Source organism: Podarcis tiliguerta, assembly GCF_965153285.1.
Source record: "Podarcis tiliguerta genome assembly, chromosome: 2".
In the NCBI taxonomy this organism is placed as follows: Eukaryota; Metazoa; Chordata; class Lepidosauria; order Squamata; family Lacertidae; genus Podarcis; species Podarcis tiliguerta.
In genome coordinates this window covers 63,845,174-63,868,724 of record NC_139535.1, presented here as the reverse complement: position 1 = coordinate 63,868,724, position 23,551 = coordinate 63,845,174, and the positions used below count along the sequence as shown (strand labels likewise).

The window sequence follows — 23,551 nt, the reverse complement described above, 5'->3', positions numbered from 1 at the left end:
GCCAGCTGCACAAATATTACTAGCCATGGTTAAGTCTAGATATCTGTCTTGGTCCAGAATTCTTGGAGGTTGCCTGTGCTTATATAACATATGCTTAAAAAAGCTTAATCTCTAGAGGACCTTTCAAAAAGTTGAAGGGGCTGCAGCATTGTATTTTCACTTATGTTTTCATCCAGTGGTGATACTGCTAGAATTGTAATAGTGCCATCCTTTCCATGGCATGCTGTCTGCCTGACATTCAGTTTTCACCATCCCAATCTATTAAACTTGCTCATTGGTTCCCCTCAGGGCGAGGGAAGATAAAGTGAATTATGTTTAACATACAAGCCTGATTGATGTTGTTTCCTCTAGGTTTACAAGGAAATCCTGACCAAGCTCTTCTCTGTGAGTGTCAGCATACTGGCTGGGCCAGAGGAATGTCACAGTAAGTGAAGAAGTTCTCCATTGTATGCATAATCACCAAATAAAAACGTATGTCCGTCTCCCAGTAAGCTGTGCTTATTATTGTTTCTCCCCTGCCCTTAATACACTTAGGACTGAGCGGAAAACTTCCAGCCTGTCACTGACCATTGGATCACCAGCCAGTGGAGAGTTTAGCAGCAGCAGCAGCAGCAGCAAAGCATGTCGCAGTTATTCCACTTTAATTCAGCCGTTATCCACTGACCCTCAAAGAGTAGGTTAAACACTTCCTGTTCCCTTTGCATTAATTTTGGCAAAACGTTGAATCCTGTATTGAAATTCTAGTTTGTCTGCATTGGTTTATTTCTCCCCCCTCCCCCCCCCCATTTAAAACATGTCTGGCTGGGGTTGGTGGTTGTTTTTTTTTTTTGGCATCTATCAATGAGAGGATTAGAAGCAGTCATGTGGCTACCCTGGAGCTTAGCCATTTGTCATATTCTTCCAAAGACATTTAAGAAAGGACAGTTGGATCAAAGCAGCTACTTAGTATAGAGATGGAGAATTCAAAACATCCAGGGATTTAAATGCCTTTCAAGTTGTTGGGGGAAAGTGTGGGGAGAGATTACATAGGTTTCTTTTTATAAGATTCTGCTAAAGTGAAAAAGCAAATATATTATCAGTGGTATAATTTTTTGTACACTATATTGACTAGTAGGCAGTTTCAGGCAGCCCCTATGGAATTGGCTTCCTTGTAAAGAAGTTTTAGAGACATAAATATCTCTTTACAAATGTACAAGTTGTGAATGCAGACAAACACGCAGGTACCACAAATCTTGAAAGGAGCATGGAGTCTCCCAAAAACAAACATAGCATGCCTACAGTTTGAAGCTTGTGCTTTCCAACTCCCATCCATGTCTGTGTTGTTCACAAGTTAGTATCCACCAGCCATCAAAAGCAACTGAAGGTTCTTCTAGCCATTAATGACCATTGAATAAACTCATTTAGCAAAATGCTAAACAAAATATATTTATTGACACAGGCACATCCATACATCCAAATCTACAGCAATCAGCATAATTTGCCAATGTTTCCTTCCTTATTTCAATAGTCGACAGGAAGAAATCAGTTGAAAAAAATGTAAAATATTCTGATGACTTGGTTCTTCATCTGTCAAAGGCAAGAGTTCCTGCTTATTCCAGAATCCCAAATTTCTATATTGCAACTGAAAGACTTTCCAAAAGGAAAAGGCAGATTTCCCCAGCTGGTGTCCATCAGATGTTTTACTGGCTGGGGCTGATGGTAGTTGTAGCCCAAAACATTTGGAGGGTACCAAGGACTAGGTCTTAAGTACCAAGGACTAGGTCTGGTTTACATGTTAACAGTCATAATATGATGGTTACCACATAATTAACAATTCCTGTTCAGCAGCTCACAGTGCAAGTTAGTTGGTTTCATTAAGCGATGAGCAGAACCCCATGCCATGCAGGGTTGTGTGCTGCCACAATTCCCCATTACCATGACCCTGTGAGAATCCCAGGCTGCTGACCTCTTATGATGGGACAAGCAGATGAGCTACGTGACTTGTTGGAATTAATAGCATTACACTGGCATATCTAGGACACACATCTAAAACTTCAAGTGGAGATGCCTTAAAACAGTGATAGCTAAACTTGGCCCTCCAACTGTTTTGGGACTACAATTCTCATCATCCCTGACCACTGGTTCTGTTAGCTAGGGATGATAGGAGTTGTAGTCCCAAAACAGCTGGAGGGCCAAGGCATCACTGCCTTAAAACCATAACTCATTCATTTTCTTCCATACAACTTCCTTTTTGCTTTTTCTAATAAAGGATTTTTTATATTTTTTATTTTTTGGTATGGGGAGCATAAATTAGGATTATCAGAAGAGAACTGTACCATAGATAACCTACATAAAGTTCTTAGAAGTTATTTTTTCCTTTTGTCAGTAGTGAACGATATGCAGCTTCTCTAGATATTAAATACAGTGACAGCAATATCTCTCTCGTTTTTTAACATACAGATGCAAAGCCCATCAAAAAACCAGACTGGATCCACATATGAAGATGCCCCTGTATTTATAAAGGTAAGTAGCATAATCTAGACAGCAGCAGCTTGAAGCCAAAGGTGCTGTGGCAGGAGTGGAAGGCATTTTTGCTCACAGGAGACAGGTTGCTAAATCTCTGTCCCAGGGTTTGATTGCTCTACAGTATAGGAAATGGAATGCTGGGCTAGACATCCTTTGCAGGGCTTTTGTGTTAATCTGTTTCCCCTTGGAATCTATCTCCAGATGCCCCCTCTTGTTCAGTGATATATCTTTGAAATATTCTCCATATTTCAAAAAGTGAAAATCTGCAACTGCTAGAGGTTTTATTTACAATTAAGTGGTATACAAATTCTTTTAAATAATACTGTTCATTTCTTCTTTATTTTGACAATCTCTATACCGTTGAATTACAAAAATCTATAAGCAGTGTACCGCCACGGGGTGAGCTCCTGCTGCTCGGTCTCTGCTCCTGCCAACCTAGCAGTTTGAAAGCACGTCAAAGTGCAAGTAGGCGTTTCCGTGCACTGCTCTGGTTCTCCAAATGCTGGCCACATGACCCGGAAGCTGTACGCCGGCTCCCTCAGCCAATAAAGTGAGATGAGCACCGCAACCCCAGAGTCGGTCACGACTGGACCTAATGGTCAGGGGTCCCTTTACCTTTTATAAGCAGTGTACAAGAAAATAAAAATCCAATTCCAAACAGTTGATCCCCAGTTTCTCTCTAAGCAGAGTAAGTGTGGGGAAGTCTTATGTCATGCATATTTACAGTACTTTTTAACTCCTTCAGGGTCTTCAAAACATTAGCACTACCAACGGCCAGCTAGTGGTGTTTGAATGTCGAATACGGGCATCACCCACTCTTCAAGTTCACTGGTACAGAGAGAACAATCAAATAATCGATTCTGCAGACTTCCGAATATTGAGAAAAAGTAGGTTTCCTGATTTTTAAGAAAACTTCTGTATCTACTACCCAAATTTCCCATTTCAATTTATAAAAGAAAAAAGATTGTTTCTATCCATGGAATTTAACAAATCTAAACAAGCTGTAATCTGCAAAAATGTCTCAAGTTTCTGCACAGTGTTCGGCAAATCCTGTTGAAGTCAATGAGACTTAAGCAGCCAATAGTTGAATAGCACGGCAAACCTAACAATTAAATATCTACTTGCTGAGCAAAATGCAGTTAAATATTACAAGCTTCTACCATGAAACATGTAGTCTGATACTACACGTTTACTCAGATCTCATTGATGTTTCAAGGAAAATACGCTATTGGATTAATATACGTATGACTGCATTATAACCAGGTGTTTATGGGGTTGTGTGACTGCTGCTGAACTGCATCTCTCCTGTTGCTGTCCATGGTAACATCTAGTAAAAGAAATACATGACTGTCCTGTTCAGCATTTCCCCATTATCTGCAAGTACCAGCCAATGAATGGGAACAGGGATAGAGGCGTGCTGAGCCAATGCCTTTTCATGTGTTTTCTTTTGCTAAGGAGAGTTTAGATGATATTGGGAAGAGACATGTGGATTGGCAGCAGCCAGATGTCTGCATAATATCTAGTTAGCCCCTAAAAAGCTTTTATATTGGCCTTTTGGTAATGGATCTTTCAAAAGTGTGGCCCATGACCTTAGGCTGTGTACATGTGACATTTTATTCTAGAATCAATGAATACTAAGTATTTGTTTTTTTCTACATAGTCCACACACAATCTAGATTTTTTTGCCCTTGAAAAGCACTTCTTGAGTTTATTTCTGAAAATAAAAGCTCACTGCAGATTTATTCTGCATTACCTCATAGTGTGTCCATTTGGAACAAGATCAAAATAGATACAGGTGGTCTTGAGTCTTGGCAGTAGGTGTGTGTCCACAGGTGCCCAACATTGTAGGTAGCGTATAGCAAGATTGCAATCACCACTTCAAGGGGAAGGTTTTCAAACACATATCATGTACCCTCTTTGGACAAGATCTGAAATCAATCTAGATTAAGGCTACCAGATTGTTTTCAATGAATCCGGGGACACTTTTCAACATCAATGGATTTTGTATGGGGACTGATTTGTATGGGGACTGTCCCCGGGAAACAGGGACGTCTGGTAATGTTAATCTAGATTAAAAGCATGTGGAAAACAAGCATGTCTAATTCCAGACTGAGAGAAACTACATTTTTGTGCTGCAAATGTCTAGTTAATTAAGACAGAAAGAATGAAGAAAATTGCTCCAGCAAAATTATATGCAAATGTCTCCTTCTACCACAGATACATACGTAAAACAACAATTAAACTATTGTGTATTCCTGTTGTTTTGGCGCCTAATGCTAGCCTAGGGTTGGCAGAAAACTAAATTTCCTCTACCGCCTTATGGAAGACCAACAGGTCTAGTAACGCTGGCAAGGAAATAAGTGCTTAGTTGTATCTTAAGGTTCACAGCTTGTGTCTTTCAGATCTTCATTTTCAGTAGGTTTCACTAACCCAGTAAGATCAATAGTCTTTCCATTGATTGAAATGCAATACAGATTGCAGTCTTCGAATAATTTGATTGAAACCTAAGGTCAAAACCTAATAGTATTGACTATTGTTTAAGTGTTTGCTTAAGTGGCTTTGTCCCAAACAGTACAGGAAAATATTTGATATGCAGTATATGCTGAGGCACTGGAGATCAGTACTGAATAAGAGCAGCAATCTAACCTCTACTCTGTGCTTTTCCCAGACTTCAAGCATGCTCTCTCTGTTTCAGCTCTTTCCCAACAATGCATCCCTCCTCCAGCCCACCTGCTGGAGGTAAGAACAGGTGGGACTGTGCAACCCTGGGGAAAGGAAGTGGGACAGTCATTAAAATGAGAACAAATGGGTTGTATTGGATGACAAGTAGTACAGATTATAAACTGATAAGAAGGCTATAATGAAATGCTAAGCCTGCATGGCATTTCAAACTGCATCAGTACCAGAATCAAGCCTCATCTCGTATGTCCCTCATATTAAATGACATTCCACATACATCTTCAAGAGGCTCCAGTGACAGATGCGTTTTTCATCAGTGGGACTATCGGTATAGTATATTTATTAGGTTATGTATCTTGTAACAGTATTTACTAGAGTCATTAGAAACCTGTGTATTCAGCTTGTTGAACAGCTCTTACTGCTAGGAACTTTGTCCTGAGCATAACAATTAAGCCATTGTCCATACTGATGTTCACTCTCTCTGTCTGTCTCTCTTTGTGTGTATTTCAGAGGCTTGTTCATCCCTGACCCCTGGTAAGTAATTCTAAAGGAATAGGCGGGAACTAGTTGCTGAAAACCAGGCACATCCAACAACTAGTGACCCCAGATGAGAATGTGCATCTAGTCAGTACAATGAGGCTTAGCTGAGCACAGCAATACAGAAGTGTCCCTGCATCAGTTACAACATGCACAGAATCTGCTTTGGTGTGCAGATATTTCTTGCTGCATCTGAGAGATATTGCTCAGCAAGCTGTATGCTGTATCATCAGTAAGAAATTCTGCGGCCTTCTGTGTAAAAGTGACACAACAGCAAGCAACAAAGTGCACATAATACTCGACTTCTTATATGCCTGTAGCCTAGCTGTACTAGTAAGGAGGTGTGTTGGTATCTAGCTCAATGCTTTGAAGTCATTCCCATTTAATTACCCATTAACATTAAATTAATTACTTGAATTAGTTTACTCCCATGTAAGTATACCTTGAATTGCAGTGGTATTTGTACACAGAATCTAATAATTTGTGCCATCCCTTCACAGCTGTTTTAATAAAGGCAAACCACGTTCTACATTCACCAGCCTGCATTTGTATGGTGGCCTCCTGAGTTCAGTTCTCAAAGCTTGAATGGGGTTAACGTTTGCAGAGGCTTACATTTAGATTAAACACATGTATTCTTGCTGTTTTAAAGGCTCTGCAGTTGCTATTTGATTAGACCTTGCCTATTCGTTTTATTTTGTCATAATTGAATTTGTTTAAAATCGTGAATTGTTTTTTGCGAACTGCCTTGGGAAAGTAGTCTTACTGAATATAGTGAATAAAGTGACAACAGAATCTGCTTCAAATTTTTAAGAATAACCATGCATTTATTCTCCATGCCTTAATTGCCAGAATAAACCATGAAGTTCTATAGTGCTGCCTTTTTACCCGAGAAGTGCTTTATTTCCAGCAATAAAATCTCAGTTCTATGGAAAATTAGGTCAATTCCCGCTGGTAGTATGGGAGAAATGGTAATATGGCAATGTTTAAAAATTCATTTTTAAGTGTCTCATTCAGCTATTTCCTCCTTCCAGAGGAAGTTTGCACCTTAGTGATTACAGAAGCATTTCCTGAAGATTCTGGAATATTTAAATGCATTGCTGAAAATGAGTTTGGTGCAGTAGCCTCCAGTGCATACCTTTTTGTTTCCCAAGGTAATTGCAGATTCTTCGCCCTCTCAGTTTTGGTGGGAGGGTAGGATGCTGTTTCTTCTCTGGAAGGATGACTTCTATTTCCCACTTGTGCAAAACAGCGTTACTTAAGCCTGGAATAGCTTGTTGCCAGCTGTGCAGCAGAGCAAAATGATCAGACTATATATACACAAACTGAAAGCTAAAAATGATTGTTTTTAAATATATCTAGTGAAGCTTTAGAGACACAACTTGCCTGGTCTAAAAACACTTTCTGAAAACTGAGTGCCTAGAGCATGGGTAGGCAAACTAAAGCCTGGGGGCCGGATCCAGCCCAATTGCCTTCTAAATCCGGCCCACGGATGGTCTGGGAATCAGCATGCTTTTACATGAGTAAAATGTGTACTTTTATTTAAAATGCTTCACTGGGTTATATGTGGGGTATAGGGATTTGTTCTTTTTTCTTCTTCTTCTTCAAAATATAGTCTGGCCCCCCACAAAGTCTGAGGGACAGTGGACCGGCCCCGTGCTGAAAAAGTTTGCTGACCCCTGGCCTAGAGAATTAACGGAGGGCGTGTTAAGCAGTTAACATTATAAAAGCTAAGCAAGCCTTGCATTGCTCAGTACTGATAGCCTTGGACTTCCATGCAAGTTGTTCTGAGCTTTCCAAAGAATAATATGTATACTTTGATTTAATTAACTAAATCTAAATCAAGGCATATCAATGGAGATTTGTTTGGTGCAATTCAGAGACAGTACAAGACGCTTTTGTGTTTCTTTACAGTCCCTAACGTTCTCTCTTTTTTATTTCTTTAAAAGCCTGCTCTTATTATTGGTTCTGGATTCTGTAATGGATTCCACAAGGATTCCCATCCTTAGTTTCTCTCTTTTCAGATAAGAACTGTCAGTTTATAAATAGTTTTAGTTGTTTTAGTTTCACTCAGAATATGCAAATCCTTTCCACCAAGAAGATACAGTGGAATTTCCCTGATGAGTAAAGAGATTAGAGAGAGAGTTACAATATGGCTCTTTAGAAATCGCTTTCCCACCCCAAACTAGACAATAATACAATGGTGTGAGTCAGTGCTTTTGGTTTTATATCTAAATTATGCTTTTCAGGAACAGAGGAGATTGAAGGATTTGAAGTGGCTCCCTCACTGCCAGCTACACCAGCCACAATGAACGTCCTCTCTACACCAAACAGCCAATGTGTAGGAATGGGAAGTGATGTAGACAACAAACCTTCCAGTGTTACACTACAAAAGTCTTCTGGCTCATCAAGTCCAGAGGAACCTGCAGGTTCCTGGTGGCGAAACTATGGTGACGAGAGCAAGGATTTTAGTGACATTTATGAAGAAACTTCAGATAACTCATATCATAGGTAAGTCAAAGCAAAGATTCTAATGACTCTTCTACTCAACTGTAGGAACAGCTTCCACTATAAATCACTGCAAACAATACCCTACCCCTCCAAAAAATTACCCCAGATCTATAGGATATGAATTTTGGGTATGGATTTTGGAAGCACAGTTTCTGGTTTGCCTGCAGACAAATTGACCTTCTAGTCTAGCCATGCAATTGCAGAGGCAGCTAGCTTTATATGCTCATAGACATTTTAATTTGGATGAGTTATCCACAAAAGTCAGGCAGGTTGTTGAATAAAGTAAAGGGTAAAGGGACCCCTGATCTTAGGTTCAGTCATGGCCGACTCTGGGCTTGCGGCGCTCATCTCGCTTTATTGGCCAAGGGAGCCGGCGTACAGCTTCCGGGTCATGTGGCCAGCATGACTAAGCCGCTTCTGGCGAACCAGAGCAGCGCACGGAAACGCCGTTTACCTTCCCGCCGGAATGGTAACTATCTACTTGCACTTTGACATGCTTTCGAACTGCTAGGTTGGCAGGAGCAGGGACCGCGCAACGGGAGCTCACCCCGTTGCGGGGATTCGAACCGCCAACCTTCTGATCGGCAAGTCCTAGGTTCTGTGGTTTAACCCACAGCGCCACCCACGTCCCATTGTTGAATACAGACCCTTTAATTCAGTGGTAGGGTACAGCACAATAATGGAAAGCACAGCTGCAAACATTTTCATCTGGCCACAGATTTTCCAAAATATGACTCAAATTAAAACTAATTTTTACTCTCTGAGGTTAAAAGATCAGCACTGTAGCAAAAAGAAAGAAAGAAAAAGAAAAACCATAGAAAATTATTGTCTATGCATAACACTAAAATAAATACCTGAACCCATGTCAAGTTCACTTGAGAACTAACACTTCATTGAGATAATATATTTGCCTCAAGAATGTCTGTTTTCTGTGATAAAAAGCAATGAGTAGTTCAGTTGAGTGGAATATCCTATCTTTAAATTTGGTAAGCAACATTTTAAAAACAATTCCCTGTTCTGAATGCACCACTACAAATGAGTCAAGAGCTCCCAGTGGAATGATTTATACCTCTATAAAATTAATTTCAACAGCATGGCTATTTATAAATTAGAAATTAAAAAAAACTGTTTCTTTTAATTTTGGTGACACCAAATTTTGATTTGGTTCTTAAAACCAATTTGGTTTTTCTATCTAACATCGTATCATCTAAATATAATAAAACAATATAATAAAACAGGAAGACAGCACTATGATAAGACTTAATTCAATGAAACTTATAAAAGCAGTATAAAATACGGAACCACAATCTGGGCTCTTCACTTGCCCAAAGAACCACAACTCATGCTCTTCACTTGCAGTAGCAACATATTTCCTAATAATCTCCCAAACCCCCTGGCAAACATGAGTTTTCATCTGGCACCAAAATCCCAATGCCAGTCATGACTCTAGGAAGAGGATATTCTCTTGCTAGGATGCCACCACAAAGAATGCCCTATCCCATGTCACCACATAATGCACTTCAGCTGATTGGTAGAACAATGAGAAGGGCCTCCCCTCCAGAACTAAAATAATGGGCAGGCTGATGCAGGGAGAGGCATTATTCAGTTGTTTAGATCCTAAGATGTTTAGAACTTTGTGGGTACATGCCATCACCTTGAATTCCACCTTCACCTTCTTCTTCTTCTCTTCTTTGGCGATCACTCGTAGCAGCTGAGTAAGATTGTCTTCCATAAACACGGTTTTAACAATGAGTCCGTAAGTGACTGTGGAGGCCAATTCTGGATCCACACGTCCTTCCACAGTGGGGACATTGGTTCCGGGTGGGAGTTGATCACGGTGTAGATTTGCCAAGCATGCCTTCCTCTTAGCACGTTTCTCCCTTGCATCCTGAGTTTGAGTGTCTTCAAAGCCCATGACACCTTTGGCAAAGGTTGTTCTCTAATTGGAGCGCTCGCAGGCCACTGTTTCCCAATTGTTGGTGTTTATACTACCTTTTTTTAGATTTGGCTTGAGACAGTCTTTAAACCTCTTTTGTTGACCACCAGCATTACGCTTTCCATTTTTCATTTCGGAATAGAGTAGTTGCTTTGGAAGACGGTAATCAGGCATCCACACAACATGACCAGTCCAACAAAGTTGATGTTGAAGAATCATTGCTTCAACACTGGTGATCTTTGCTTCTTCCAGTACAAGTGATGTGTAATTTTTTTGGGAGACACTGTTCATGGAATCTTTCAAGGAGTTGCAGATGGCATTTATAAGTGGTCCATGTTTCACAAGCGTACAGTAAGGTTGGTAGGCAGCCAATAATAAACTGTCCAGATCATAAAGAAGGTATATCTAGGTCTAGTATAACGTTGTGAAATATTTAAGCCTGTAAATTTGTGTGCTTCGGACTGGCAAAATGCATTATGCATTAATCCATACGTGGGATGTCATTGGAATTCTTCACAAGCCTAATTCCAAGGGAAATGATTGAATAAGGGAAATTCCAAGGGAAATAGCTGAATAAGTCTCCAGTCCTATATACTTACCTGGGAGAAAGTCCCACTGAACTTAATATGACTGACTTCTGAGTAGACATGTGTAGGGTCTTCTGGCTCCTTAACAGATTTATTGTGTGCCATAGCTAATGCTGTAATAAGCCTTTAAGGAACTATGAGACTCTTTAGAATTTTAGAAATCCAGAGTTGTAGAGTGTCCTAATTCCTTATGATACCTGAAAGTACAACCAGATCTCTCATGAGGTGGCCATCATATGATCATAGTAGTAGTGGTTGTTTTCTGTCTCTGGCATAAATAGATTTTGGGCCAGGCTTTATTTTCTAGTTTCAACATTGTGATGGCAAGTTCAGGATGACTTTTTACAGGGTTGTTTTTAGAAGAGTTGGATACTGGAGTCTTGTATTTCTGTATTAATCTTTATTTACACATTAGAGCATACAGGCTTTATGAAGCTGATGGTTATACTACAGTTTCCTTCTATGCCTGCTAATTCTGACTTTTGACTGAAAAGGCTTGGTTTCAGTTACATAGCCAGTTTCCTTTTCATAATCACTATTTTCTTTAGGTGGAATTTTATGCTAATCGGTACCCAATTAATGCTTGCTTGATAGAATGAGTGTCCAAAGTACTGGTATGTGAGCTTAATTTTACATTTCTAATCAGAACCTTAATATGGTAGTTTTCTCTGAAAAAGATAAACAATACAAAAAGGAAGTCGGTACTTTTTGGTTTACGCATTTAAACTTTTTCCTTCGCTACCAATATAGATCAAAGCAATACTACATTAACATATTCTTTTGAACTGCAAATTTAGTGAATTTAGGGTGTAACATTGGAACTGTTATTTGTAGTGGAAATTGGGGGAATAAACCTTTAGCTTTTGGCTGACCTCAGTTGCAGACAATTTCTCATTCCTGTTTGTTCCTGGATGGAACTTCTCACCTCCTCCAGTTGTAGCACAGAAGTTATTCTTCTGTAGCTCAAAGCAAGCAGCTCAAAGCATGCAATGTGAAACTGCAGATTAAATGGCCTAAATCTAACATGTTTATTCAGAAGCAAAGCCCAGTGATTTTCAGTTGGCTTTACTTTCATGTAAGCATGCTTAGGTATGCAGCCCAAGATAGAACTTTTGGACAGGAAGTGAACATGCTTTAGTACAGTGGAGAATGTATTGGATAATGCATGGAAAGTGATATTTGTGACCGGGTTGCATTTGGACCCAGTTTAAAGGTAAAGGGACCCCTGACCGTTAGGGACCGTTAGGGCCGAGGCAGCCGAAGTACAGCTTCCGGGTCATGGTCAGCATAACTAAGCTGCTTCTGGCGAACCAGAGCAGCGCACGGAAACGCTGTTTATCTTCCCAACAGAGCGGTACCTATTTATCTACTTGCACTTTGATGTGCTTTTGAACTGCTAGGTTGGCAGGAGCAGGGACCGAGCAACAGGACCTCACCCCGTCGCAGGGATTCAAACCGCTGACCTTCTGATTGGCAAGCCCTAGGCTCTGTGGTTTAGACCACAGCACCACCCGTGTGCCTAAACCCAGTTTAAGGTAAAGGTAAAGGTACCCCTGCCCGTACGGGCCAGTCGTGTCCGACTCTAGGGTTGTGCGCCCATCTCACTTAAGAGGCCGGGGGCCAGCGCTGTCCGGAGACACTTCCGGGTCACGTGGCCAGTGTGACGAAGCTGCCCTGCGAGCCAGCACCAGCGCAGCACACGGAAACGCCGTTTACCTTCCCGCTATAAAGCGGTATCTATTTATCTACTTGCACTTAAGGGTGCTTTCGAACTGCTAGGTGGGCAGGAGCTGGGACCGAACGGGAGCTCACCCCGCCGCAGGGATTCGAACCGCCGACCATGTGATCGGCAAGCCCTAGGCGCTGAGGTTTTACCCACAGCGCCACCCGCGTCCCAGACAAACCCAGTTTCGTGCACCCTAAAACAAGGCTGGGGAACCTGTGGTCCTCCCATGACATTGGACTCCCAACTCCCACCAATCCTTACCACGGGCCATGCTGCATGGTGCTGGTAGCGAGTCCAATGACAACTGGAGGGCCAACGGGTTCCTCAGAAGCCAGGCACTTTATTGTAAAGGCTGCCAGTTTCCATACAAGCTTTGTTTCTTATGATTTGTGGTTGCACAGCTGGACCTTTGTCACTCCAGCATATTAGTGGGATGCTCTTCCTAAAGAGGTCTGCACACCCACCTCAATGCCAATGAGCAAACTTAATGATTCAGAAAAGCCTTTGGGGTTATTTGAACTAGGCTGAACAATCACGATGGCTTCTACGGCTTTTTGCTGGCATTTATTTTATTTTTACCAGTTGTATGGATTTTAAATCAAGTTGTTTGCAAGCTGCTTTGGTCATCCCCCTCCCAAAAGGTGGGCTATAAACGTTTTATTAAATTAATAAACAATGCAAGACTTGGAATGCCTTCTAAGCACTGTTTATGAAAAATACTTCTGAGCTCTATAAATATATTTAGCCATATCTGGAGACTCAGTGCACATGCCACTAAAAAATAGGTTGGCCTTTAACAGGGGCATTCTGAAAATGTCAAATCGGAGGCATTTTGTGCAAGTCTGGATTATGATGCTGCAGTCGAACCCCTTTAAAGGAGTTCAAGATTTCCGTGCAAATCTTTACTCTGAAACCTAGGCTGGAACTTCTCCAAGGAGGAAGGGAAGAAGCATCGCCGCCTGTGAAGGAAATCCGAGACTAGATGCCTAGAGAAGAAGGGGGGGGGAATCACAAGTCTCTGGTGGTTTTCGTTTTTTCGGCGCCTAAACAAGGTGGTTGTGTGAATTGGGTGGGAAAGCGAGGCTTTCTTTCACGTCCCTCCACCATGAGCTAAGCATCCAGACACCTCGTCGGTTGGAACCGTCTGCCGAGACTCCCTGCGAGGGGGGAAGGTCAGAGGGGTGCTTGAACAAAAGGAGCGCCAGCAGGGCTAGGTTGGAAATCTGATCGGGTGCGACACAATCTTCCCTTGTCTCCGCTTCAGAATCAAAGTCCCCTCGACGGCTGGAATGGGGGGGGGGTGTTTTATTTCGAAGGGGCTGCTCAACTTGGGAGAAAGGCTAATCCAGCGCACTAGTTTATTCTGCCTCGTTAAACTCTTCTTCACTTCTTCACCTTCGCGCCTATACTTCCACAGACAGGTGGAGCAGCTTCAGGTCGTCCTTCTCTTAGCTGCCTGAGCCAACCCGCTTTGCAAACGAAATGCCCAGTTAGATCATAATTTTAGCTTTTCCTCCAGAACCGGGCTTTGGTTCGCAAAGTTCACCCGGTTCAGCACCGCTGTTCATTTGGAAGAGGCCCGCTGAAGTTGGAGCCAGAGGATCATGTGCAAAATTTAGGCGCAGTTGGCAACCGCAGAGCATCCGGGTGCGCAGGAATGGTAACGCTCCCGAGGATGCCCTTGGGGCGGTGGGATTAGTTCGAGGCTATTCCGGGCTCGGTAGGCTGTGAGCTGCACTTTGCTTTGAATTGTAGTCCCGGTGATGATCGGTGGGCGTCTTTTTCCCGGGGGGAGGGGGACCTTCAGTGAGATGGCCGATACTGCAGCCTCAATCGATGAATGAAAAGTTGTGTTAGCAGTTGGGAGCACTTCTCTTGCAAATGTGTTCTTTTTTCTTTCTGCTTTAAGGGAGCCTTTCTCACCAAACTTACTTTATTTTAGTCTGTCCAATTCCACGTGCTATATACGGACAATGTTAAAAGTTAGGCTTGCTCCCAGTAGGACATTTTTCCTTGCTTTGCTTTCTCCCCTCCCGGTATCGTTGCCCGCGCAGGCGCCATGGGCGGGGAGGGGGGCAGCTGCCCCCCATCAAGTAAATAAATAAAAATTACTAACTAAACTAAGTGACCAATTGCATCGCAGATAATTTGGTTCTGCCCCCCCCCAACGCAAGGCCTCCCCACCCCCAATAAATCTTGGCTACGTCCATGACAGGCGCCCCCGACCAAGAGACTTGTGCAACGGTTTTAAGGTGACAGGCGGTCTTTTGCACGCCTACTCGGGAGTAAGCCTGATTGAATCCCTTGGGGTTTACAAGAATAAACGTGCACGATATATCGGCTTGCCTAACAGAATCGCTCGGCAGCCTGTGTCCTACCTAACGAGAGATGACCGTGGTAGGGCGGGGGACTTTTATTCTGACACCTTAGCCTGGGTAGGTGGACAAGCGGGCACATCGGATGTCATTATTTGGCAGCAGATAAAAGTCACTGGCCTTATTAATACTAAGCAGAGAGCTACTATGATTGTAGTCTGTGTTAGTGAATGGCTGGCTTCCCCCACCAGCACTGGTTAAAAACACCTCAGGTGATACCATCTTCTGACAACAGGTAAGACTCTTTTGTTCCTCCCCTCCCGCCTTGCTTTTAAACTTCTGGAGCAGTAAGTGCGCCGCTTTAGAGGCTCCCGAGTGCTTAGCATGCAAGTATTGCGTTAGGCTGCAAAAAGTGCATCTTGTAGAGAGTTAAGACCCACAGAGCCCAGCGAGAGTTTTGAGTAAAAACTCGTTTAGGATCTCGCTGTTAGTAATGGATGCGAGGTGCAGTGGAAGCTTCTCTTTTAAGATGAGTTGGAAAGGGAACGTTTTGTATTTGTGCTCAGTAGGATATGTGTAAATAGCAAAGTCAATTATATTAGGATCTCACCGGCTCGGTTTGTTTTGGGGTCTGGGGGACACCTTGCAAGCTTTATAGCAGGGGTGGAGAGGAAGGGTTGGTGTTTTAGGGTGGTGGTGTAGTATTAAAAGTGTTCAGCCTTTTTCGCCATGCCGACTTGAAGGTGATTTTGTATTGCATTCCTGAAATGAGCAAAGAGGAAGAAGTAGGAGACTTGTTGCTTTCTTTTTCATAATTATTTACTTAGGGTTGCATCTTCTTTTAAATATCGAAAGGAAAAGGCTTTATACAGCGTGCACCCCTCCCTTTAATAATTTGATCTCACTGGGGAATGTATGACCTCATGGAACCTTCTTTAGGTTCTCCTGTGAAAAGAAGACAATGTACTGTATTTACACACACACAAATATATATAGCAAAACAGCTGATCTGGGACTCCGCAGGGGGAAGCAGCTGCTGTGCTGGTAGTTTTTGATTTGGAAAAATAGCTGATGGAGAAAGGGTTAAGTAGCTCTCCCCCCCCTACTATTCAACCCTTCTCCTAGAGGTCTTTTCACTTAAAAAAACCAGTGGCATGCATGAGATTTGGGGAGCTTGCAGACAGGTGCTTGTGGGATGGGTGCTCTTGATGTATGCATTTTTTGCGGTTTCCACACAACATTGTGGGTATAAGAAAGGCAGCTTGTATTCTTCCCCCAACCTCATCAGGATTTACCCTGTCTGAGTTTAAAATATACTATACTATATATCTAATTTTTCTAAAAATTTGCCAACAACTCAATACAAATCCCTGTCTGGAAGCACCTATGGGGTTTGCTGTACAGGTGGATTTTCCCAGTAACACATTAATTGTTGGTTGTATTGATTTAAGTATTCCCCATAAGCAACTTCCTGAATTTTTGCTCAGTTTTAAAAAATAAAACTTCCTCTTTATCTATCGCTTACAGTTTGCATATGAAGAGTCACGTTAATAGAAATTGTTGCTAACTAAATCTGTAAATGCTTGCTTCTTGTAACATCCATATGAGCATGTGCCTGAGGGTGGCTATGACTGCTAGTTCAGACAGAAAATGAATTGTGAACATAATCTCCTGTATAAGGTTTATCTTTTGTGGGTTGCAAAAAGTTGTGGTTAATTAGGTAATTCTAATCTATAAATCTTACATAATTAAAGTTGTTTCTGCATATTTGCTGCTCACTGATTTTGATAGTTTTCTATAAATTGTTGATGAAACTGGACTCTAAATCTGAAAGTGAGGTCTAAACTTTTAATTTCCCAGATGACCCACTAGCTTCCAAGGAACTACTTGGAATGACTACTTGGCTCTAATAATAATAATAATAATAATAATAATAATAATGTATACCCTGCCCATCCGTCTGGGTTTTCCCAGCCACTCTGGGTGGCTAAATTTATTTAGTTGTGTATATAAATTTCTGTAGGTTTAGCACAAGCCAGAAAAAGGCAAGCTCACTCACCCAATTAATTTCAGTGGGACATCAACAAACATTTTCTGGTTAGAACTTGTATCTATAGTTGTAAAATTACAGCATAAAGAAATCTTGGTTGTTGAGAAGGCTAACAGTATGTTAGTGAGGAGCCATGTTTTGTTAACCCTAATATACTAGTATATTCTGTAACCTTTTTTTAATAAATTCAAGTCAATTTATGTGAGATGCATTAGAGCAGCTCATATACTTTTAGTGTTCTTGGCTTTGAAAAAATTAATTTTTTTCTGGCCTGCTTATGCTTTCTTCTGACACACAGCAGCTAGAAGCATCCCTTTTAATGAAGGCAATATTGGTGCTTGTTCGTTGTACATACCTTTCACACAAGTTGTGAAGCCTCCATGGAAAATTAGTGTTAACGTTCTGTAATTATAGGTCATTTATGGAACCAAAGTTTTGCTTTGTTTTTGGGGTCTCCAGTAGTTGACCGCTACATTGTATGCTGAGCACTGTGATGGTTTATTTAATGGGCTAGTATCTTTTAGTGGTAGCTATAGGGGTAATCCAACAAAAGTAACTCATTGAGTTCCATTGATTTCAGTGGGTGAGAGGCTGTAATCAACATGTAAATTAATATGTAGTAATACTGTATACTAAAGCAAGTGTATTCACTATTGTATTTTGGAGAGCTGAACTTTCAGAAGCATGTAAAGCGGAAAACTTTTAATAAAGAGTTAGCAGGGGGGAAAGAGGTTAGACAGATATACCTCCAGGATACTTTAGGTACAAGACGTTATGTTTTGTCAGGGTTGGGCAACCATTGGAACCTTCCAGTCTGATAAGTCTACATGACCTTTTGCTAGTCATTGTGGCATGCCATTTATTTTTTATTTGTATTGTTTTCCTAAAGGAATTGCCATCATCAAGACAGCCACACTCTGCTGAGGCAGGGATTCTGTTCCACCCAGGAACCTAGCCAAGAAAGGCCACAAAATTTATCAGCTTATTCTTTCCAGCCACCAACTCAAAGCCCTTTTTTCACCTTCTAAAACACAGGACAATTGTGAAATCTTCCCCATGAGTGTCAGTAACCTCCCATCCGTGTCCTCTATGTATCAACCAAGCATGTTTAACTATGAGCGTCCAAAACATTTTATCCAGTCTCAAAATACATATCAAGGGAAACCACAGCCTCCAGGACCAGAAACCTCTACTACGCTTCCAAGCAGGCAAACCAAACAGTCTTCCATTCTAATCCAGCCTTGTAATCCTAATGAGAAGAAGTTTTCTTCCTCTTCATCGCTGAGCTCGCCAATCTCACTCTCCTCACCTTCATATAGTGCTTCATTTCCCGTAACACCTGCATCTGCACAGTCTCCTGCTAGCTCCTCATCTGGGCAGAGGATTTCATCCATGCATAACCAGTCCCCTGCGGCATTCCTTTGCTCCGTGTTGCCCTCCCACTTTGATTATAATAGCCAAGGTCCTTCCTCAGTGGAGTCAAAGTAAGTATGTTCTTTCCCTTTGAAGTATGTGTATGTATGGCTCTTGAAAACCCTTGGCCTGTTTCATCCTGTGCTCCCATGTACTGTACTCAGCTTCAAGTGTTGACTCTGGAGACAGGCGGGGAAACCAGGAATGGCAACCTTGAGAAGGGCCCTTCATTTTGCAAAGTCTGCTTTTGCTTTTCTAAATGCCAAGGGATGGGAGGTATGAGACATGAGACTTCCCAAAGCTTAGCATAAGGGAAGGCAGGACATGGTTGAAAAATAAAAGTAGTTGCAGAATGTCCCATTCTGTTTTTTAGTTGGCCCCAAATGCATGATTATATCTGTGCTCTTCACCTCAGTCTCCCCACCCTGGCCTCCTGGTTGGCATATGACAAAAGCCATGTCTGTTAAGGGATCCTTTTTAAAGACAGGATAAATTATCTTAATCCAGATACGTATCCCTTACATTTTTCCAGGTTTTAAACATGAATTGTGGCTCTGTCTTTTTGTGAAAATAGGTGGGGGGACTGCTTGACTGATTTATATGTTGACTGACTTTAGTAGGGCAACCCCCGCCAAGCAAATTTGCTACAATCCTAAGCGGACCCAAGTCCAGTTGAACTCAACATTTACTTCTGGGTAAAACATGCTTAGAACTGTACTGTTAAATCATAACCAAAGTTAGTCTTTCACTGTGTTTCAGTTTCGCCAGAAGCAGCTTAGTCATGCTGGCCACATGACCCGGAAGCTGTAGGCCGGCTCCCTCGGCCAGTAAAGCAAGATGAGCGCCACCCCAGAGTCGTTCGTGACTAGACTTAACTGTCAGGGGTCATTTACCTTTACCTTTTTTTTAACTCTCCACTGAGGATGTCTTGGATTTCAGCCCTAGCGATAATTCCTCGTAGAGTAGGAATTATCAAGCCAAGCAAATTACACGAAACAAGTGGAATTATTCCCTGGGTACAATCTATCCCTCAGTGGAAATATCTCCTGCTGCTCTCCAGTGTATTATGGTTTTGATAATGTATATTTAGAGCAGACAAATATATAACGGAGAAAATATATTGTGGGAAATTGAAGAATGAAAACTCTCCCCCTGCTACCCTTAAATTCTTTGAAATGTTTTATTGACAGTCAGCTTTCTTGAAAAACGAGCTTCATACCAATTAGGATCAGTGTTTTGTTCCCAGAATAAAGGACAACTCTTGGTAGTGCCCAGACAGAACGCAATGTTCCACCTTCCTTGTCTCTCCAAACAACCCTTTCTTGCTGTGCTGTGAAATCTGGGGCATTCATATTCTGCATAATATCTGAAGGGCACAAAGGAGCGCCAATGGCAGGAGTGTTTCCTAATCATAATAGGGCTGAAATGCAGGTACTACAAAGGCAAGAATTTGTCTGCAAGGGTTACACATTCCTGCATTAGCCAGCATAATACCTGATACGTATAAAATACTTTGCATTCCTTTAATGCTTTTCATTGTAAAATTGCTAAACATTTTGCCATTATTTAAGTTCTCCGAGGTGGATAATCCTCCAAGACTAGGACTGCAACCCTAAGTATGCATACCTGGAATCAAGTTCTATTGCAATCAGTATGACGGAATTGCAAGTAAATGTGTACAGGAGTTGAATGTGAGACAACAGACAGAAGACCCAGTGGTGGACTGTTTGGAGAAGTAGCATGCAAATATAGTAGAATCAGGATTCCTCGTGTTGGTGAATCCTGCTGTGAAATTATTAGGAGTGAATTGCCAAGAAGATCTGAACTAAAAATGCCAAAAAAATCAGGGCTCGCAGATTAATTGAGAGCTAATCCGGAGTCTTCCTTCATAAAATAAAAAGATACTCTTGCAATTATCTGTTCAGAGACAGATTCCTTGTGTCTCAGTCTTTAAAATAAATCAAAAGTTCAATTTTGACCATACCAGATGTCTTGTTGGCACATGACTTAGCTCTCTTTTCTATAAAAAGTAGTCCTAGATTGCAGAAAATGAAATGACACAAGTAAGCTACTGGCAGTACAGTGGTATCTCGGGTTATGAATTTAATTTGTTCCGGAGGTCCGTTCTTAACCTGAAGCACCACTTTAGCTAATGGGGCTTCCTGCTGCTGCGCTGCCGGTGCACGATTTCCGTTCTCATCCTGGGGGCAAAGTTCTTAAGCCGAGGTACTACTTCCGGGTTAGTGGAGTTCATAACCCGAAGCGTTTGTAACTTGAAGCATTTGTAACCCGAGGTACCACTGTGTACTCAGTGTATGTACCTATTGAGGCAACATTCAGTATATGTACCTATTAGTATTAAGTAGCTTGGAGAATGCCCAGAAAATAAGGGGCGGACCAATAGCTTGTGCCTTCTTCCAAACATTAATTATAATATGGGGTCAAATATGTGGCAGGTGCCATTGCCACACATTAAACTGCATAAGCCTTATTCACATCTTACTTTCATGTAGCGTGTTACTGTGATTGCTTTAGAACTGGGTCTCAAGTGCCACTTGTTTGGATTACGCATACCTGCTACACGTGAGCAGGAACATGTGTGTTTGGCTAGAAGCACAGCCCCACTCGAAAGTAGTTGCAATAATATCATGTGCATGAGTAACATGTGACTATGGCTACCAGTGTGTCTACATATGGTGTTGGTGTTGCTTTCTGGCACAACAACTGAGTAGCAACACAAACTTCTAATAGAGCTGCCTTCAGTACAGTGGTGCCTCGCAAGACGAAATTAATTCGTTCTGCGAGTTTTTTCGTCTTGTGAAGCACCACTGTGTATTGATGGTTTCCCATAGGAATGCATTGGCAGTTTTTAAAAAAAGGCGCAAGACGTTTCGTCTTGCAAAGCAAGCCCATAGGGAAATCCGTCTTGCGAAGCGACTCAGAAAATGAAAAACTCTTTCGTTTTGTGAGTTTTTTGTCTTCCGAGGCATTCGTCTTGTGGGGCACCACTGTAGTATGTCTTGTATCCAGCTCTAAATAGCTACCAATTTCACCTTTCCCCTTAAATTAGCAGTTATTCGAAGCCTATGTACAAGAAGCAAACCAGCAGCACCAAACCAGTGCAGAAGACATCTGACAGAGAGATACAAGGAACGAAAGACGCCCTCATTCAAGACTTGGAAAGGAAACTGCGATGTAAAGACAGCCTTCTCCATAACGGGAACCAAGTAAGAGATGTATATTATCTGGCAGAGGGGAACTTGCAAGTTAAGTGACTGAGCTGGATGGCTCTGAGTTTAGTTACCGTGCAGTTTGTGCATCTTAAGCCAGGCATAGCCAATGTTAACTCCTATCAGTCCAAGCCAGTATGGCTCATGTTTTACTAAAACATGAGGGCACCATGTTGTCTCTGCTGCATTAAACCAATTTAATTAGCTATAGCCCATCACTAAAACTTATTTGATGTGTGATCAAATATTTATTTCATGAATTTTATATATTAAAAACATTAAAAAATTAGCAATAAACTAAAAACAGATTACAACAAACATACACCAGTATACTACACATCTGGGGAGGCTTGTCTAATAAATATGATTTTAGCAAGTTCTAAAAGAGCATGTTGAAGGCACCTGCCTGATGTCAGTAGGCAGGGAGTTCCAAGTGTAGGTGATGCCACACTAAAAGATTGATTTCTTACAAATGCAGAATCGATATTATGTGACACCTATAACACCTGTAATGTATGTTGAAACTGCCATTCAAACTGTGTCAGTTGAGAAAGACATTCTCTAGATTAATTTAGGAGTACTTTTAATGCTAAAGGCAATCATTTCAGAATTGGGAATGATTTCACTGAAGTGCTGTCCTCCAGGGCTATTGAGCTCTGGCAACAGAGTGGCTTCTTGGAGATAAATTGGCCCTTGAGTCAACAGTGCTTAATTTCTGATCAAGTGCCATTCATGGATGTAATCCTGTAATTTACAGTTGATGCCAAAGCCATAACATGATCAAAGTCAAAGCTAAAATCCTATGGTAAGGATGTGTGAGAGATTAGTTCAACCACCAGGATCTCAATCATCAGAGTATGTCAGACTATGTTGTAGCAGGCAATTAACTACAAGGGTCCCGCTGAAAATGTCACTTCTGTGTTGAGTTTTCTCCTGATGTCAACATCAGCTTACCCTGTATATGTCATTAATGTTTTTCTATAGCAGTCATCTAGGAGAAGGTGAAGGTAGCAAGCACATTATGATTTTGAGTAGATTGAACTGGATTGACACTGGGTACATTGAATTAGACATTGAAAGAGGAGGAGAAGGAACTCCACACAAGGCTGTTACTTGCCACAGTAACCCCTTGGTTTTACCCTGCTTACACCTATTTAAAAGAAGTGGTGTTGCACTTCGTGCATCTTGTCCCAAAAGGTAATAGATTTGAGATCTGAACCTGTGCACCCATTGAGTTTGCACAGAACACTTGTAGTACACTAACTTATTATTGCTCTTGCTTTATGTATTGGCCCAAGCTGAATCTATCTCAAATGAGTTAAAGCTTCTATTTAACTTCCCAGATCAAGTATTTTATAGTTTATTCATTCATCAGGTAGCTTGAATTGTGTAACAACCATTAGTAATTTGCAAGTACAGTACTCTCAAGCTGTGTGTGTGTGGATATCTGCCTTGGTCAGCTGTATGTTTAGTAATAAAGGTAAAGTCTAGTCAGAGTCAATTGGGGTGCGGCACTCATTTCGCTTCAGGCCGAGGGAGCTGGCATTTGTCCCTAGATAGCTTTCCAGGTCATGTGGCCAACATGACTAAACTGCTTCTGGCGCAACAGGACACCGTGACGGAAGCCAGAGTGCACGGAAACGCCGTTTACCTTCCTACCACAGCTGTACCTATTTATCTACTTGCACTGGTGTGCTTTCAAACTGGTAGGTTGGCAGGAGCTGGGACAGAGCAATGGGAGCTCACTCCGTCGCAGGGATTTGAACTGCCAACCTTCCAATCAACAAGCCCAAGAGGCTCAGTGGTTTAGACCACAGCGCCACCCACATACCTGTTTTGCAATAAGTCCTCCCTTGGCCCAAGCCCTGAGAGACATGCATGTGAAATGGAATCCAGAGCTAGTTTTATTCTTGTTAATGTGTGACTTCCTTGGTTCTCCTGACTGCAGTGAAGCGATCCCCTGAGTAAATCAAGTATTGGAATATTTTAAGGAGTTCATGGGATTGTCTTGCAGTTATCTCTTCATGTAGTTAGCTCTGTTATGCTGAATAGGAATTAGAAGTTC

General features: G+C 41.7%; 1 protein-coding gene across 50 annotated transcripts in view; it reads left to right on the top strand.

Annotated features, from left to right (window-relative positions):
- The window catches only part of MYOT (myotilin), a 53,252-nt gene that overhangs the window by 20,760 nt on the left and 8,941 nt on the right, over window positions 1-23,551 (top strand). For 12 of the 50 annotated variants that reach the window (XM_083428819.1, XM_083428863.1, XM_083428868.1 and 9 more), the window contains 9 exons: window positions 352-424; window positions 535-673; window positions 2,440-2,502; window positions 3,251-3,392; window positions 5,695-5,718; window positions 6,753-6,872; window positions 7,968-8,229; window positions 18,163-18,327; window positions 21,327-21,483. In XM_083428819.1, the coding sequence (XP_083284945.1) occupies window positions 352-424; window positions 535-673; window positions 2,440-2,502; window positions 3,251-3,392; window positions 5,695-5,718; window positions 6,753-6,872; window positions 7,968-8,229; window positions 18,163-18,327; window positions 21,327-21,483 (1,145 nt within the window). Of the gene's footprint in view, window positions 1-351; window positions 425-534; window positions 674-2,439; window positions 2,503-3,250; window positions 3,393-5,694; window positions 5,719-6,735; window positions 6,873-7,967; window positions 8,230-13,610; window positions 15,089-15,161; window positions 15,876-17,732; window positions 18,328-21,326; window positions 21,484-23,551 lie in introns of those variants that run through there. The other 38 variants (XM_083428840.1, XM_083428834.1, XM_083428865.1 and 35 more) reach the window with 16 other exon arrangements.